General features: G+C 40.9%; 1 protein-coding gene across 1 annotated transcript; it reads left to right on the forward strand.

The window, feature by feature from the left end:
- The first annotated feature begins 673 nt into the window (after window positions 1-673).
- LOC118585916 (zinc finger protein 345-like) lies at window positions 674-14,809 on the forward strand. The gene is made up of 4 exons (XM_036190913.1): window positions 674-817; window positions 10,482-10,608; window positions 11,092-11,187; window positions 12,526-14,809. Exons 1-4 carry the CDS (start codon window positions 815-817, stop codon window positions 14,700-14,702), a joined length of 2,403 nt encoding a protein of 800 aa, XP_036046806.1. The 5' UTR covers window positions 674-814; the 3' UTR covers window positions 14,703-14,809.
- The last annotated feature ends 947 nt before the right edge of the window (window positions 14,810-15,756 follow it).

The raw sequence follows: 15,756 nt of genomic DNA on the forward strand, positions 1-15,756 counted from the left end.
GAATGTGACAGACGTGAACTAAAATCTGCTGAAGCCTCCATGAATTTTGACGATTTAGTACAGAACCGAAATGTGTGTGTGTGTGTGTGTGTGTGTGTGTGTGTGTGTGTATACACACAGTCTCTCTCTCTCTCTATATATATATAATCAGTAACAATATGTGTATATGTAAATATACATATATATCAGTAACAATAACTATCCACACAATCATAATATTTTGGATATACTGGGTTTTATTACAATCACTGTTGCCTGTTTTAATTTTAATATCAATACTAGAAAGTTTAATATTACACTTGGTGTGTTACTCCCCCTTTTTATATTAGATATTGCTGATTCAGGGGACTGCTTCCCATTTTAAACTATAGAATTCGGGAAGAGAGCTTAGGAACAAAAATTGTCATAAAGTTCTTTTCTACTGAGAATAATATACATACAGATGATTCATAAATCGGTATGACTTTAAATATGAGATTAAATGCAATGTCCCCTTTAGGGTCAGCTTTGGTGCAACTGTACCAAGAACTTGTCATTCCAGCTTCGCAGGGCAGTGGTGGGGCCTGATGGGCGGGACCTGAAAGTCATCCAATCAGCAGCCGGATAGTGAGACCTTCCAATCAGACGTTTAGAAAGGGTGGAGGGGGCGGGCTTCCACGTTTTGTTTCTGAAGTCCAGGATCTTGGAATCCTCCGCAGGCTGGGTCTCTTCCGGTGTGGACGCTGGCTCGGCCCCGCTGCATCCGTTTGCCCCGCGTCTGTCGGGTAGCGGGCCATCCACGGGAGGACGCGGACACCGCGGACGCCGGGCCACCATGGTGAGTGTGCATGGCGCCACGAGCCTGGAGGGAGGCTGCGTGGAGCCCGTGGGAACCGGCTGCGGCCGGCGATCGCTGAGGGAGGACGGAAAGCACGGCCGAAGCCAGCTGCTGAGTGTGTGCGTGGCGCGGCGAGGCCGGAGGCTGCGTGCAGCTGAGGGGAGCTGGCGACTGGAGAGAGGCTCTGGCGGCCCCGTCTTCCCGCGGCCTGCTCCGGAGGCGGCCGGGTTGGTCCCGGGTGGGTGGACCGTGTGTTGGAGAGCCCCGTGTCCTGCCGCGCCCCCGAGCCGCCGGGCAGTGGGCGAAGGCCAAGGGTCCGACTCTGCTGTCCTGTCCGATCGTTCGCTAGAAAGCGGCTTGCTCCCCGGCTGGAGTCCTCAGCGTTCCGGTCCAGCAGCTCGAATTGTGTGGCGATGACCGGGATCACCAGCGGGTCAGGGTGTCCCAGCTCCTGTGTACGTTTCCCTCAGTGGAAGGAGCTGTGTTGTGTGAGATGCCCATCCCGTCCCGAGCGTTCCAGATACACGCGAAGCAGAATCTCATATAGCCAGACGCCTGCTCTTCCTCTAGCCTCGCTTCTCCCATGGGTGGTGGAAGATTGCTATCTCCCGACTGCATTCCCAAACACTAACTTAAAACAAAACAAAACAAAACAAAACAGTATTAACATCTATTTCCCACGCTGCATTTCAAGTAGGTTTTGTTTGGTTGATTTTGATTTTTTTTTTTTCCTTCACATACTGGGTGACACTTTTTAAAGGATTGCCTCTGGATATTTCACATAAAATCAATGGATGCTTTATTTTTAAAATCTTAATGCCTCCCCTTTTGTCTGCCTTAGACGTAGGGACCCAATCAGAATGCTTTGGGGTTGAGCTTCCCCCTTGGAGGTTTTACATAGTGATGGGTCAATCGTCTTTCCTTGCCTCAGTTTCAGAGATGCCTAACACCGGCTGCCATGTCTCTGGTGTCTATGAGCATCCAGTGTGTATCAGTGGGCTCAATCACCTTAGCAGCCTGAGATGTGAGGATAGAACCTACTGGGAGCCGATACTGGGAGCCGCTAGATGCCTTGGTACACTCATCGGAAAGGCACTAAAGCTATTTCAGCTTTTTGATAATATTCTGTGCTTAGGATACGGAAGGTATTCCGTTTTGCTTAATTAAATCCTTGGTGCAAGTTTGTTAAAATGAATCCAGGTTGCCAAGTAATCATGGGAAGTGTGTGCTGTAAACCCTCTGGAAATAAAGGGTCTTTACTTTCTGGTCCTTCTGTGTTACTTCTGGGGATGGAAGGAGGTAGGGCTCATGGGCATGTTTGTATCCTTGTTTAAAATCACTAGTTTTTCTTGCTTCATCGTTCTTTTATTATTACTTTTTCACTTATTTATCATTTGAGTGGGGCAGGTGCATGCCAGCCGAGATGTTCCTGTGAAGTCAGAGGACAACTTGCAGGGCTTGATTCTGTCCTTCCACAATGTGAGTTCAAGGGATCAAATTTAGGTCCTCAGTTGTGACAGCAAGTGCCTTTACCCACTGAGGTGTTGATTACTGAGAGAATGCATTAAAAAAGCAAGTACTTTAAATAAAGGAGTAATAAAAGGCAATTTTTTTAAACATGGAAATCTGTTTTGTGAGTTTACCTTTCTCAGCCTGTCAGAGGCAAACCTGTCTGTAAGTGCTTTTCTCAGCAAGAGACCAGGAATCAAGGCCTGAGTTTTACATGGAACCAGTTCAGGCTGGTAGTTAATTGGGCCTCAGCTTCAAAGCCTTTTTTATTTAAGAGACTCAGATAATTTAAACCTTTTAAAGTTTTAAAAATTTGTACCATCAGCAAGTAACACATATGACTTTTTTTATACCCCAAGTTATTGTAAAGCCAAAATATTCGTAAGGTGAAACAGACTTTCTAGCTATGAATGGACCGATTTGGCACTGTAGCCTAGTGGAGGGTCTGGTTGAGGTCAGCTAAACCTTCTGATAAAGCTAGGGTCCACCACCAACGCCATCATGGAGATCTGAGAAGGATGAATTTGAATAGGAAGTATAGACCAAATGCCCTCTGTATTGATTAAGAATGACAAAGACTTACCCACTATCTGGATGGGCTGCCTGGGCTCCTCTATGGTAATCTCGATGGCTTTGTTGGGGGCAGCATCAGTCTTTGGCCACCAGGCCTATAAAGATCCAATAAACTTTACTGAAGAGGAGGTACTTGGGGAACTCACCTATCTTGGCAAGGCCAGCAAAGGCAGTAGATTTTTCAGATTCCCACAGTTTGGGCAGGGTCCTGGAGGCTGGTGAGGGCAGTTCTTCACCCAGTGACCGTTGCAGCCATATTTGAACCACATTCTCAAGTGAAGTCCATTCCCCCGTCTTCCTTGGAGGAGAGCTGTAGCCAGGAACTGGCATTTCTGTCTCTCACAGGAAGCTTTTTCATTAAATACCTCAAAATGCCATTTTTCAGCAGATCTCTGAGGGATTTGAGGGCTGTTATGGAATTTGTTAAGTATACCTGATTTTACATATACTTTACTTATAAAATAGGCTTAATCTTGACAACATGTTTAGAAGGCTAAAGGTTGTTCTTATAAATGAATTACATTTGTACTTAGTATAACTAAAGTTATAAGGTAACTGACCATAACTGTCATGTCTTAATTATCTTTAACAGTTTACAAATTCTTGGCTTTTATAAGATTAGGATTTTATAGTTTCCTTCCTGTTAAATTTGAGCCTTAAAAATTGGAGATTTAATTGAAGATCCTTTAGAATCAAAATAAAACTTTAAACCAAAAATGGAGTACTCAGAGAGACTGGGAACCTTGTTTTCCTGATCCTTTCTTAGTGTACTTTTATAAAATATCACAATTTTCTTGTATGAGTCACTTTATCCAAATAGCTAAAGCCTTAAAATGTTAGCAAAGACAGAAGGCTAGACATACATCTTCTAGTTAGGTTTTGCTAGCCTGAATGGACCTTAGGAATTCATAACTCCCTTTCATCAAACATGTTCCTTATCTGAAGAAAGTTTTTAGAAGTCTGATGTTGAACACAATTATCAAAGACATAAATAGTTAGACATACTCTCTAAGTCACTTTCTGTTAACCTGTGTTGTTGGTTATTTTTTCTACTTTTGCTCTTTGGTCTTTGGTCTTTTGGGGGGCCCACCACCCAGCTCCCAAATAAATGACACATGGAGGCTTTTTCTTAATTATAAATGCCCAGCTTTTAGCTTGGCTTGTTTCTTGCCAGCTTTTCTTAACTTTAAATTATCCCATCTACTTTTTGCCTCTGGGCTTTTATCTTTTCTTTCGTATATCTTACTTGCACTCTGTGGCTGGCCCCTAACATCCTCCTCTCCTTGTTCTCTTGCTCTTTCTTCTCCTCCCTGATTTCTCCATCTGTTTATTCTTTCTGCCTGCCAGCCAGCCCTGCCTATCCTTTTTCCTGCCTTGCTGTTCAGTTCTTCTTCTTCTTCTTCTTCTTCTTCTTCTTCTTCTTTTTTTTTTTTTTTTTTTTTTTTTTCGAGACAGTTTCTCTGTGTAGCTTTGGAGGCTGTCCTTGAACTTACTCTGTAGACCAGGCTGGCTTGGAACTCACAGAGATCCTCCTGGCTCTGCCTCCCAAGTGCTGGGATTAAAGGCGTGCGCCACCACTGCCCAGTGGCTGTTCAGTTCTTTATTAGACCAACCAGGTGTTTTAGATAGGTAAAGAATCACAGCTTCACAGTTAAACAAATGCAACATAAAATAATGCAACAGAGCTTTGCACCATTAAACAAATGTTCCACAGCATAAACAAATGTAACACACCTTAAAATAATATTCTACGGAGTTGGGGATTTAGCTCAGTGGTAGAGCACTTGCCTAGCAAGTGCAAGACCCGGAGTTCGATTCTCAGCTCAAAAAAAAAAAAAAAAAAATTCTACAGCAACCTGAGGAGACCTTGTAACCTTAGGAATTCATAAACCTTAATCATCAAACATGTTTTTAAGTGCTATTCCAGAAACTTTGTTCATGGTTTTGTTCTTATCTGTTATTTTTCACTCTCAGTACAAAAATCATCATAGAAAAATCCATCCTAATCCAAAATTCCCTTGGAGGCCTGGTGTTGTCTCCTTAATCTAAAATAGGAGATACAATGAGAAGCAGAGGGCTCAGTGGGACTAAGAAGTTTTGTGGATGCTTTTGTAGTTGGTTTATACCATATGGTCACCTTAACCAAGATGGTGATGAAGTTCCATTGGCTGCCAGCCACATGGTGGCTGTTTATTCCAGTGTGAGCCATCAGGCACACACTTTTTTTTTTCCTTTTTATAAACATCTATTTTGCTAGACAAGAGATGAATCCAAGTTACATATAAGACTGTTGTAGCAAATTAAGATTACCTATGTATAGATTTTTTCCTATCAACCTTTTTTGTTGCAAGTTTTAAGCTAATTTTTTATTACGATTTTTTTTAAAAACCACACCCAGCAAACTTAAAAATCCTGAGATACAGAAAGTTTACACAATGGTCTTAAAATCTTGAAATAATGTTTGTACTTCAGCAAGAGTTTTAGAGATATAAGAGAAGGGAGTATTCAGAAAGTTAAATGAAATCAAGGAAAGTGTATGAGTTACACAGCAGTAATCCTCATTGGGAATATCTCTCTCTTTAGCTGTTTTAAAGCACACAGCATCTTGCCCTGGGCTGTCCTGTTTTGCTTTCCTTCCCCCTGTCACAGTCAGTGGCCAGCCTGACCCAGGACACAGAGACTTTGGAGGAGGCTTTTGAATAAGCAACCCCAGAGCCAGCTTTCTAGTAGAATAGTATAAAACTCATTTTTAATATTATCTATACCCCAATGACGTTTGAATCTTTAAGACTGAATCCAAATCAGAGGGCGGGACTAGAGCAGAGAAGGCTTAGAGTGTGGATCTGAGAAGAGAAGGCTTAGAGTGTGGATCTGAGAAGAGAAGGCTTAAAGTGTGGATCTGAGAAGAGAAGGCTTAAAGTGTGGATCTGAGAAGAGAAGGCTTAGAGTGTGGATCTGAGAAGAGAAGGCTTAGAGTGTGGATCTGAGAAGAGCAGAGAAGGCTTAGAGTGTGGATCTGAGAAGAGAAGGCTTAGAGTGTGGATCTGAGAAGAGAAGGCTTAAAGTGTGGATCTGAGAAGAGAAGGCTTAGAGTGTGGATCTGAGAAGAGAAGGCTTAGAGTGTGGATCTGAGAAGAGAAGGCTTAAAGTGTGGATCTGAGAAGAGAAGGCTTAGAGTGTGGATCTGAGAAGAGCAGAGAAGGCTTAGAGTGTGGATCTGAGAAGAGAAGGCTTAAAGTGTGGATCTGAGAAGAGAAGGCTTAGAGTGTGGATCTGAGAAGAGCAGAGAAGGCTTAGAGTGTGGATCTGAGAAGAGAAGGCTTAAAGTGTGGATCTGAGAAGAGAAGGCTTAAAGTGTGGATCTGAGAAGAGCAGAGAAGGCTTAGAGTGTGGATCTGAGAAGAGAAGGCTTAAAGTGTGGATCTGAGAAGAGAAGGCTTAGAGTGTGGATCTGAGAAGAGCAGAGAAGGCTTAGAGTGTGGATCTGAGAAGAGAAGGCTTAGAGTGTGGATCTGAGAAGAGAAGGCTTAAAGTGTGGATCTGAGAAGAGAAGGCTTAGAGTGTGGATCTGAGAAGAGAAGGCTTAAAGTGTGGATCTGAGAAGAGAAGGCTTAGAGTGTGGATCTGAGAAGAGAAGGCTTAGAGTGTGGATCTGAGAAGAGAAGGCTTAAAGTGTGGATCTGAGAAGAGAAGGCTTAGAGTGTGGATCTGAGAAGAGCAGAGAAGGCTTAGAGTGTGGATCTGAGAAGAGAAGGCTTAGAGTGTGGATCTGAGAAGAGAAGGCTTAGAGTGTGGATCTGAGAAGAGCAGAGAAGGCTTAGAGTGTGGATCTGAGAAGAGAAGGCTTAGAGTGTGGATCTGAGAAGAGCAGAGAAGGCTTAGAGTGTGGATCTGAGAAGAGAAGGCTTAAAGTGTGGATCTGAGAAGAGAAGGCTTAGAGTGTGGATCTGAGAAGAGAAGGCTTAAAGTGTGGATCTGAGAAGAGAAGGCTTAGAGTGTGGATCTGAGAAGAGAAGGCTTAGAGTGTGGATCTGAGAAGAGCAGAGAAGGCTTAGAGTGTGGATCTGAGAAGAGAAGGCTTAGAGTGTGGATCTGAGAAGAGAAGGCTTAGAGTGTGGATCTGAGAAGAGAAGGCTTAGAGTGTGGATCTGAGAAGAGCAGAGAAGGCTTAGAGTGTGGATCTGAGAAGAGCAGAGAAGGCTTAGAGTGTGGATCTGAGAAGAGAAGGCTTAGAGTGTGGATCTGAGAAGAGAAGGCTTAGATTGTGGATCTGAGAAGAGAAGGCTTAGAGTGTGGATCTGAGAAGAGCAGAGAAGGCTTAGAGAAAAGGGGATTCTTGGATCATTTGCTTGTGTGGGGGCAGAAGTTGTCACAGTCAGAGAATTTGGCCTTTTTCTGGCCATTGAGACTGATTATCTCATCTGTACGGAGGCCAAACTGTTTTCAGTAAGACCCCCAAGACTTTAATGGAATCCCCGAGTTAAGGAGGAAAGAGAATAGAGGAGGCAGGTGAGAGTCTAATGCTGAATGAGAAGAGCCTTGGTCAGAGATGGGAGCTGAGAGACAGACCGTGGGAAGAAGAGATCTTTTGGACGCAGAGTGACCAAAAGGTGCGAGGGGCTTAGGGAAAAGTGTTGTAAATAGGAACTCCAGGAGAGGGAGAAGCCCAGGAGGGCCTAGAGAAAGAAGCTGCGGGTGTACCTGCGAGACTTCTGTAGAGTAGGCTCCAGGAGCTGAGAGAAACAGAATCAGAAGGATCCAGTGAGTGGGACAGAGACAACAGGGTCAGAGACGAACAGGCAGCTCCTGGGGGAGGGGAAGAGAGGAGAGATCAGTGGTTAGAGAGCAAGCTCCAAGAGGCAGCCAGGAGCAGAGTAAGCGGATAGGGGAGATTTAGAGGACTAAATGTCCAGGAGACAAGAATTTCCATTTGGGGCATCCCCAGGTGTACCTCAAGACTTGTCAGAGAGATGCCCAGGCCCAGTGCAGGGGTGTCCTTCCTCCACATGATGTTACATACCCAAAAGGGCGTAGGGAGGCTTCCTGACAAACCGGGACTCCTTTTGTGGTAGACTCCTGGTAAAAAAGACAACAAAACAAAAGCCTTAAGAGCTGTGCTTGTCCAGTGAACAGAAACCCTTAGTTAGGCTTGTTTACCCAGTAACAATCCTTTTTCCCGGGCCGAGGTCCTGTTTAGCACAATGTCACCAGCACTGCCATTCTGGGGGAAGGGAAGCTTTGGACCTGACAGTCTGTACACATTTTACTCTATCTTTACAACTTTGTAAATTTATTTTAAGTTTAGGAATAAGGATATCCCAACACCGAAGTTTGCTGCAGAACATTAATAATTACTGACTTTAAAAAAGGCTGTGGACTTGATCACAGATATTGGGCTAAATTTACACCATTGAGAATCATCCCGAGATTGTAATGGTCACCTTTTCATGAGTAAATATAACACAAAAGGTGGAGTAAAAAGACCAGATAAATACTGAGAAGAGATATCTTCAACAACCTATTAATATAATATTAACAGAAAAAAAAAAAAGAAGCATGAGAATGTAACAGGACTCTTGGCTTCAGAATGCCGCTTTTAAACATTAAAAACAAGTTTGTGGTAAAGAGTAGAAACAGTTCCTAGGCCAGCAGGATTAAACTCTGCCATAGGACTCGAGGGATCTGTGTAGAAATTTAAGCATGAGCTGTTTAAATGGGAAAGTGTCTCACCAGCAGTGAGTGTAGTCTTAAGTACCGTAGCAAGCGGAAGTGGAAGAGGCAGTGCCTACCCATGACATTGCTTTTCTAAATCTGTATTACATGTAATTACTTGTGTGCATGTATGTGGAGCATGTATGTACCACAACACGTATGTGATGGTCAGAGATCTTGTAGGAGTCAGTCTTCTCTTTACACCATTTGTGTCTTTGGTATTGAACTCAGCTTGGCAAGATTGGAAGCAGGCCCCTTTACCTGCTGGAACCATCTTGCTGGTCTTCATTAGTTTTTAAATTGCAGGCAAAATCAATTCTGATTAATTTACTTATAGAATATGATCAAAATATCACAACGTAAGTATCATACTTTGTAAAGGAAATTTTGTTTTGTTTAATTTTTATTTCAGGTTTTCAAGGGTGTATAGATGTATACTTGGCATGTTGTATTAAAACACTTGTTTTCTTTTCTTTCTTGGTTTTCCAAGACAGGGTTTCTCTGTATAGCCTTGAGTGTCCTAGAACTTACTCTGTAGACCAGGTTGGCCTCAAACTCACTGAGATCTACCTGCCTCTGACTCTGAGTGCTGGGATTGAAGACATGTGCCACCACTGCCCAACCTAAAATACAGTTCTTATCATGGGCTAAATTTAAAAAGCAACTAGAAACCACACGTTATTGTTACTCATGTTACCTTTGAAACATCTTCAAGTTACTCCTTGTTTACATTTTAATTATACATCTGCCTGTTACAAGGGTTTAAGCTGGTCTTGGTGACCTTCATTTCTGCCTGTGTGACTGATAGTCAAAAACAAAACAAAACAAAACAAAACAAAAAAAAAACCCAAACAAACAAACCAACCCAAAACTACCCAACAGCAAGGTAGAAAGGTAGATATCAAGAGAATTCCTTAATGGATTTGAATTGAAAGAGTTTTAAGGAATTTACTTAAATTCCTTTGCCACAGTTGTGTTCTGCTCCATGATCCCAGGCCCAGAATACAGATCTTAGACAAATGCACCAGTCTATATTACTGAACTAGGATTGGTGAGGGTGGAGTTACATTATGTTTGTAAAACATGTATAGATGTCTGACAAAATGTCATTAACGAGAAAAAACCATTCCTGGTCTCAATAGATTAGTTGGGGGTTTATGCATTAGTGTATGAAAAATTCAGTGATACTTAGTATATTTTAAATGATAAGGAAGGATAGTTGCCATGCTGCTATTACAGTAAAAAGTCAATTCCTTACAACTCTTTCAGTTCAGATCCATTAAGGAATTCTCTTGGTATCTACCTTGCTGTTGGGTAGTTTTGGTTTTGGTTTTGGACCACTGATACTGGGTTACTAGTGAGCTTGCTGCATTGTCAGAACCTACTCCAGTTTAGAACTACTGAATTAGGATCTCTGATTTTAGGGCTGGGGATGTAGCTTAGTTACAGATTATCAGTTTCCTAGTTCCTGTAAAGCCCCAGGCCTGAGCCCCGCCCACTCCCTACCTCCCAAAAAGGTAGCAATGTTTCAAAGAGTCATAAGTACCTTTCTCAGTATGCCCCTTTCACCTGAAAAATAGACATACATTATCTTACATTAAGTAGAACTTTAAAATGTAAATACTTGTGTTGATGCCTTTACATTTAGTTTTTCTTTTACAGTATCTTCCCTGCTTCTATGGGTTTTATGTTGTCTTCACTCTAGAGTTAGGTAATACATTAGAAATACCGCTAAGTTGAAGTGTCTTAGTGACTATTTCAGACCACTCACCTGTATGAAAAGTAGTTCTCTCTAACTCATTTCATCCTGGGTCAAGTTAAGAACTGAGTCACTGGCCACATGTCATTGTGCTATTCATTTTTATTTCAGGAACCATTGACCTTCAAGGATGTGGCCATTGATTTTTCTGGAGAGGAATGGGAATGCCTGAACTCTGAACAGCAGACTTTGTATAAGGATGTGATGTTAGAGAACTATAGGAACCTGGTCTTCTTGGGTAAGGATAACTTCTCTACAGAATTGCTAATTCAGCATTAATGTTCGGTTTCCTTGCATTACTGAATATATCATGGGAGCCTCTGTTTTCAGGGGAGAAATGGGGGGAAGTAGTATTGAAATAGATAATAAATATTCCTATTTTTTTTATCTTTATCCTCTACCTCTCTTTTCAGGTAATATATATCCCCAATTAAAATTAGTGGTAATTATAGCAGCCAAGTAACATAAAATATTATAATTTATATCTTAAAGTCCAGTTATTCCCCCTTTATCTGTGATTTGGTAGTAGACAAAAGTAGAATCTGTAAATTGTAAATATATTACTATATATCTGTAGGGAAATAACATTTGGAAAAGTAGTATTCTAGACTATTGTTACATATCTATTATGTATCTTCTTTCATACTGAACATAATTCTAGGCCAGATATGTTAGTAGTTATGAGGAAAATAAGTGTCTTGTTCTGTTTTCCAATAACTAGGTCTTGCTGTGTCTAAGCCATACCTGGTTACCTGTCTGGAGCAAAGGAAAGAGCCCTGGAATGTAAAGAAGCAGAAGACAATGATCTTGTTCCCAGGTCAGTAGGAATGACGAAGCCAAGCACAAAGATGAGAGTTCCAGGGCTGGAGGAAGCCAGGCCCAAAAGATGCGTTGGGAAGCTCTGTTCCATTGGCATTGTTTTTCCAAAAGTACAGTTCTGGTTGTCCTCTCATTGTCAATGACGGGCACTTCTGCTGTGTTTACCATCCCTCTAAATCCTCCAAGCCTGGTCCTCGTCCTCCTGCAGTGATCTGCACATTCACAGCGGTGGCTGAAATCTTCCCCTTCACCTGTAGGGAACTGTATAATGTGACAGTTCTTTCCTGACGTTTGGGGTGCCTCAGGAAATCTGTGAACACTTCTCAGGACCTATTAGTTAATATACTGTAATGTTTTAATCTACTAAAGAAGTTTTCTATTAACATCATTTATATATTTGTTTTTTAATTGTCTCAGCTTTTTATAAACATTTTAATGGGTTTTCTGTGAATTTTTTTTTTTAACCAAACATTGACTGCTAATGATTGACAGGTATATAGAGACAAAACTGAGAATTAGTTTTCTGTAAAGACATTTTTAATTACCACCTGTTTGTTCAGATTTATGGGACTTTTTTTGATGGTTCTTTTTTCCTTCTTTATTTTTCTTTTTTTCTGTATTTTCAGTTTTTACAGTAGGTTCCTTATATCCATTAATATTACTAGTTTTACCTGCATTTTTTTATTGAATGTCTCTTACAAATGCTGTATGTTACAAGACAGTGTATGGTGAAATTAAAATAAGGTTGAGTTACGTATGTGCCTATTACCAGTAAAATCACATTTTTATTTTTGTGGATAAATAGTACCCCTGTTTTGTCTGTGACTGGGATATTTTCTAACTGGATTGTGCTTATTGGTCATTTCATCCTCTCTCAGTGAATATTCTTGACAGTTACCTTATTTTATCATCTGTGTTTCCATCTCTAAGAGATACAGTTTGATTTTAAGGTAGCTTTTGAGAAATTTCAGTTTCATTCTTTCTTACCTAGCTTTTAACTATGATCAAACCCACATAAAATTAAATTTATTGTCTGAAAGATTTTATTACTCTGTTTTAGACTGTTAAATATATCCAAATTGTTGTGCAACACAGCTCTATAAACTTTTCATTTTACAAAAGTAGAATTCAGTATTTATAAACAAAGGCGGAGTGCGTCTTTCCTTCCAGTCGCTGTGTTCAGGATTAGTGAAGCAGGAGAGGCCGTAGACTTCCTATTCTGCTGCTGCTGCTTGCTGTTGTGCTAAATTCAGCATGATTGTAGATGCTAGATTTGTAAGTTGTGTTCATCAGAGACTAGTGAGTGAAATAATTTTTTTGTCTTGATTTCTTTCAGCTCTGTTTCCTCATTATAACCAAGACTTTTCACCAGAGCAGAACCTAAAATATTCATTCCAGGAACTGATCAATGGAAGTCATAGGAATTGTGGCCTTGACAATTTGTACTTCCAAGAAGAAAGGGAAAGTACAGAGGGGCGTGAAGTTCAGAAGACCTTTTATAATGGACATAACCAGTTTGTTACACCTGATACTAGGAGAAGCTTTACTCCCAGTAGAGGGCGGGTACATGAAATGGGTCAAGAAAATCCTCAGGCTGTGCCCGTTATTTGTGAACAGCCTTGTGCTTCTGTCAGTAAACATCAGAGTCAGTTTGTGAAATGTACCTCTTCTTTCAGAGATAATTTGGGAAATACACAGAGGGGTCTATTCCGTTCTTCAGTTAATGACTTTAACAGTTTCAAATGTAGCTTTGGGTTAAACTTTGATTCAAACATTTTTGTAGATGAGGAACTTAAAAATGAAGAAAGAAATTCTAAATGTGATCAGTTTGAGAACTCCATTATGAAAAATTCATTGGTATACAATGAAGAAATAGGTCTTTCATGTGCCCAAACACAGAATTTCCATAAATATGGCAGGTTCTTTACACATCCAGTATCACCTAGTCAAAATTCTAATACAGATATTTTAGAAATCCAGTATATATGTAAAGAAAATAGGAAGGCCTTTACTGAGGAATCTGCCTTAAGCACTCACCAGGACACCTACATTGGAGAGACAGTATATCAATGTAATGAAAATGATAGCAACTTAACCCAGGAGTCAAATCCTGCTAATCATCAGCCTGCTCATTTTCCAAAGAACTTTTACAAATGTTACAAATGTGACACAGTGTTTCATCAATACTCAGAACTTATTATCCACCAATATATCCATATTCAAGATCAGATTTCTAAGGGGATGGATTGCAACACAGCTTTCAGTAAAAGTTCCAGCCTTACTAGAAGTAATACTGGAGAAAAACCCTACAAATGTAAGGAATGTGGCAAAGCCTTTACCTATTGTTCAAGCCTCAGACAACATCATAGAATTCATTCTGGAGTCAAACATTACAAATGTAAGGAATGTGGTAAAGCCTTTTACCATAAATCCCTCCTTACTCAACACCAGAGCATTCATGCTGGAAAGAAGCCCTACTGCTGTAAATTTTGTGGCAAAGCTTTTAATCAAAGATCAACTGTTACTCAGCACCAGAGGATTCATACTGGAGAGAGGCCCTACCATTGTAAAGACTGTGGCAAAGCTTTTCACCAGAGGTCAAGCCTTAGCCTGCACCAGAGAGTTCATACTGGAGAGAAGCCCTACAAATGCAAAGAATGTGGGAAAGCCTTCAACCGTAATTCACTCCTGACTCAGCACCAGAGGATCCACACTGGTGAAAAGCCCTTCCATTGTAAAGACTGTGGGAAAGCTTTTAATAAAAAATCAAGCCTTACCCAACACCAGAGAATTCATACCGGAGAGAAACCCTATTCTTGTAAAGATTGTGGCAAAGCTTTTAATCAAAGATCAAGCCTCAGCTTACACCAGAGAGGTCACTCTGGAGAGAAACCTAATAAATGTAATGAATGTGGCAAAGCCTTTAATCGTGTTTTTTTCCTTACTCAACACCAGAAAATTCATACTGGAGAGAAGGCTTACCACTGTAAAGATTGTGGCAAGGCTTTTAAACAGAGATCAAGCCTTACTCAACACCAGAGAGTTCATACTGGAGATAAACCCTATCATTGTAAGCACTGTGGCAAGGCTTTTACTCAGAGATCCAGCTTTACTCGACACCAGAGAATCCATACTGGAGAAAAGCCCTACAAGTGTCAAGACTGTGACAAAGCCTTCAGCCGTAATTTACTTCTAATTCAGCACCAGAGAATCCACACAGGAGAGAAACCGTATCATTGCCAAGATTGCGGCAGAGCGTTTAATCAGAGATCAAGCCTCACTCAGCACCAGAGAGTTCATACTGGGGACAAGCCCTTTTGTTGTAAAGACTGTGGCAAGGCTTTTACTCAGAGGTCAAGCTTTAACCGCCACCAGAGAATCCACACTGGAGAGAAGCTGTACAAATGTAAAGACTGTGACAGCACGTTCAGCTGCACCTCCCGACTTGCTGACCACCAGTGCACTTCCTTAGGCAGCTGCTTCCAAGACCCCAAATTCCTCCAGTATATGTGAGTTTATTGTTCTGTTAAAGCCAGTTAGCAAACACAGATGGATTTGTTCTTAAAACATGTAATATGTTTGATTATATAAAAGATACTTCTTTCTGTTGCAATACCTTACTGGAGTCCCAGAATCACATTCTGGTTTGAGTAGTATTTTTCTTTCTTGTCATGTTGTCAGCTGATTCTTTGTTAATAATTACATTCTCAAGTGTATTTCCCAAACACTGTCCAGAATGTATAGATAAAACATATACATTGTCCAATGTATGCATAAAACTGTACACCAGGCTTCACAAGAGTAGTTTTGGGCAGGAACCATTCGGAGTCCCCTATGACTTATAGTCCCATCTCTAAATTGTGTAGCATAGAGCTTGGCTGTCCCTCCAGTTGTGTTTACCATCTTTTCTACAGCACAATTAAGATGATATTTTCCATGAGGATAACCACAGTAAGCAGCTTTAACCCCGCATGTCTATTTTTTTCCTTCAGTCACGAAACTGAGAAACCATAGAGCCCAGATAGCAAAAGTAAAGAAAAAACTTCAAGTATATATTGAATTGGTCTGATGATCTTGACTTCTGAGTCTACTGCTAAAAAGACTGCAAATAGTAGCTGATGCATGCTGAATCCACACTTTTATAAAATTAAAATACATTAGTGGGGGCTGTTGTGTACCTCAGCATGCATGTGAGAGTCAGTGGGTAATTGACAGTCAGTTCTCTATCATTTTTTTTGGAAATGGAACTCAGCTTATCAGGCTTGGCTACAAGCTCCTTTGAGTCATCTCCTGTGATTGGATTTTAGGGTCTAGGAATTTTCTGGCTTGACTAGAACAGCCTTTATGGCAGAGAATCCTGCTGTTTTTCACCTTGTTATAATTAGAAAGTTAGACAGACCACCTACAGTTTCAGCAGAGTGCAGATAATCTTCCCTGTGATTTGAAAACAGGACCATATTTAAAAATGAGAATGTACAGAAAAATGTAGGGAAACATTTTTATGTTGAGATTTCAAAACAGATTCCATTAAGCTAAGGGGCCTTTTGAGTAAGTCTTTAGAGTTCTC

Source organism: Onychomys torridus, chromosome 6 (assembly GCF_903995425.1).
Source record: "Onychomys torridus chromosome 6, mOncTor1.1, whole genome shotgun sequence".
Taxonomy (NCBI): domain Eukaryota; kingdom Metazoa; phylum Chordata; class Mammalia; order Rodentia; family Cricetidae; genus Onychomys; species Onychomys torridus.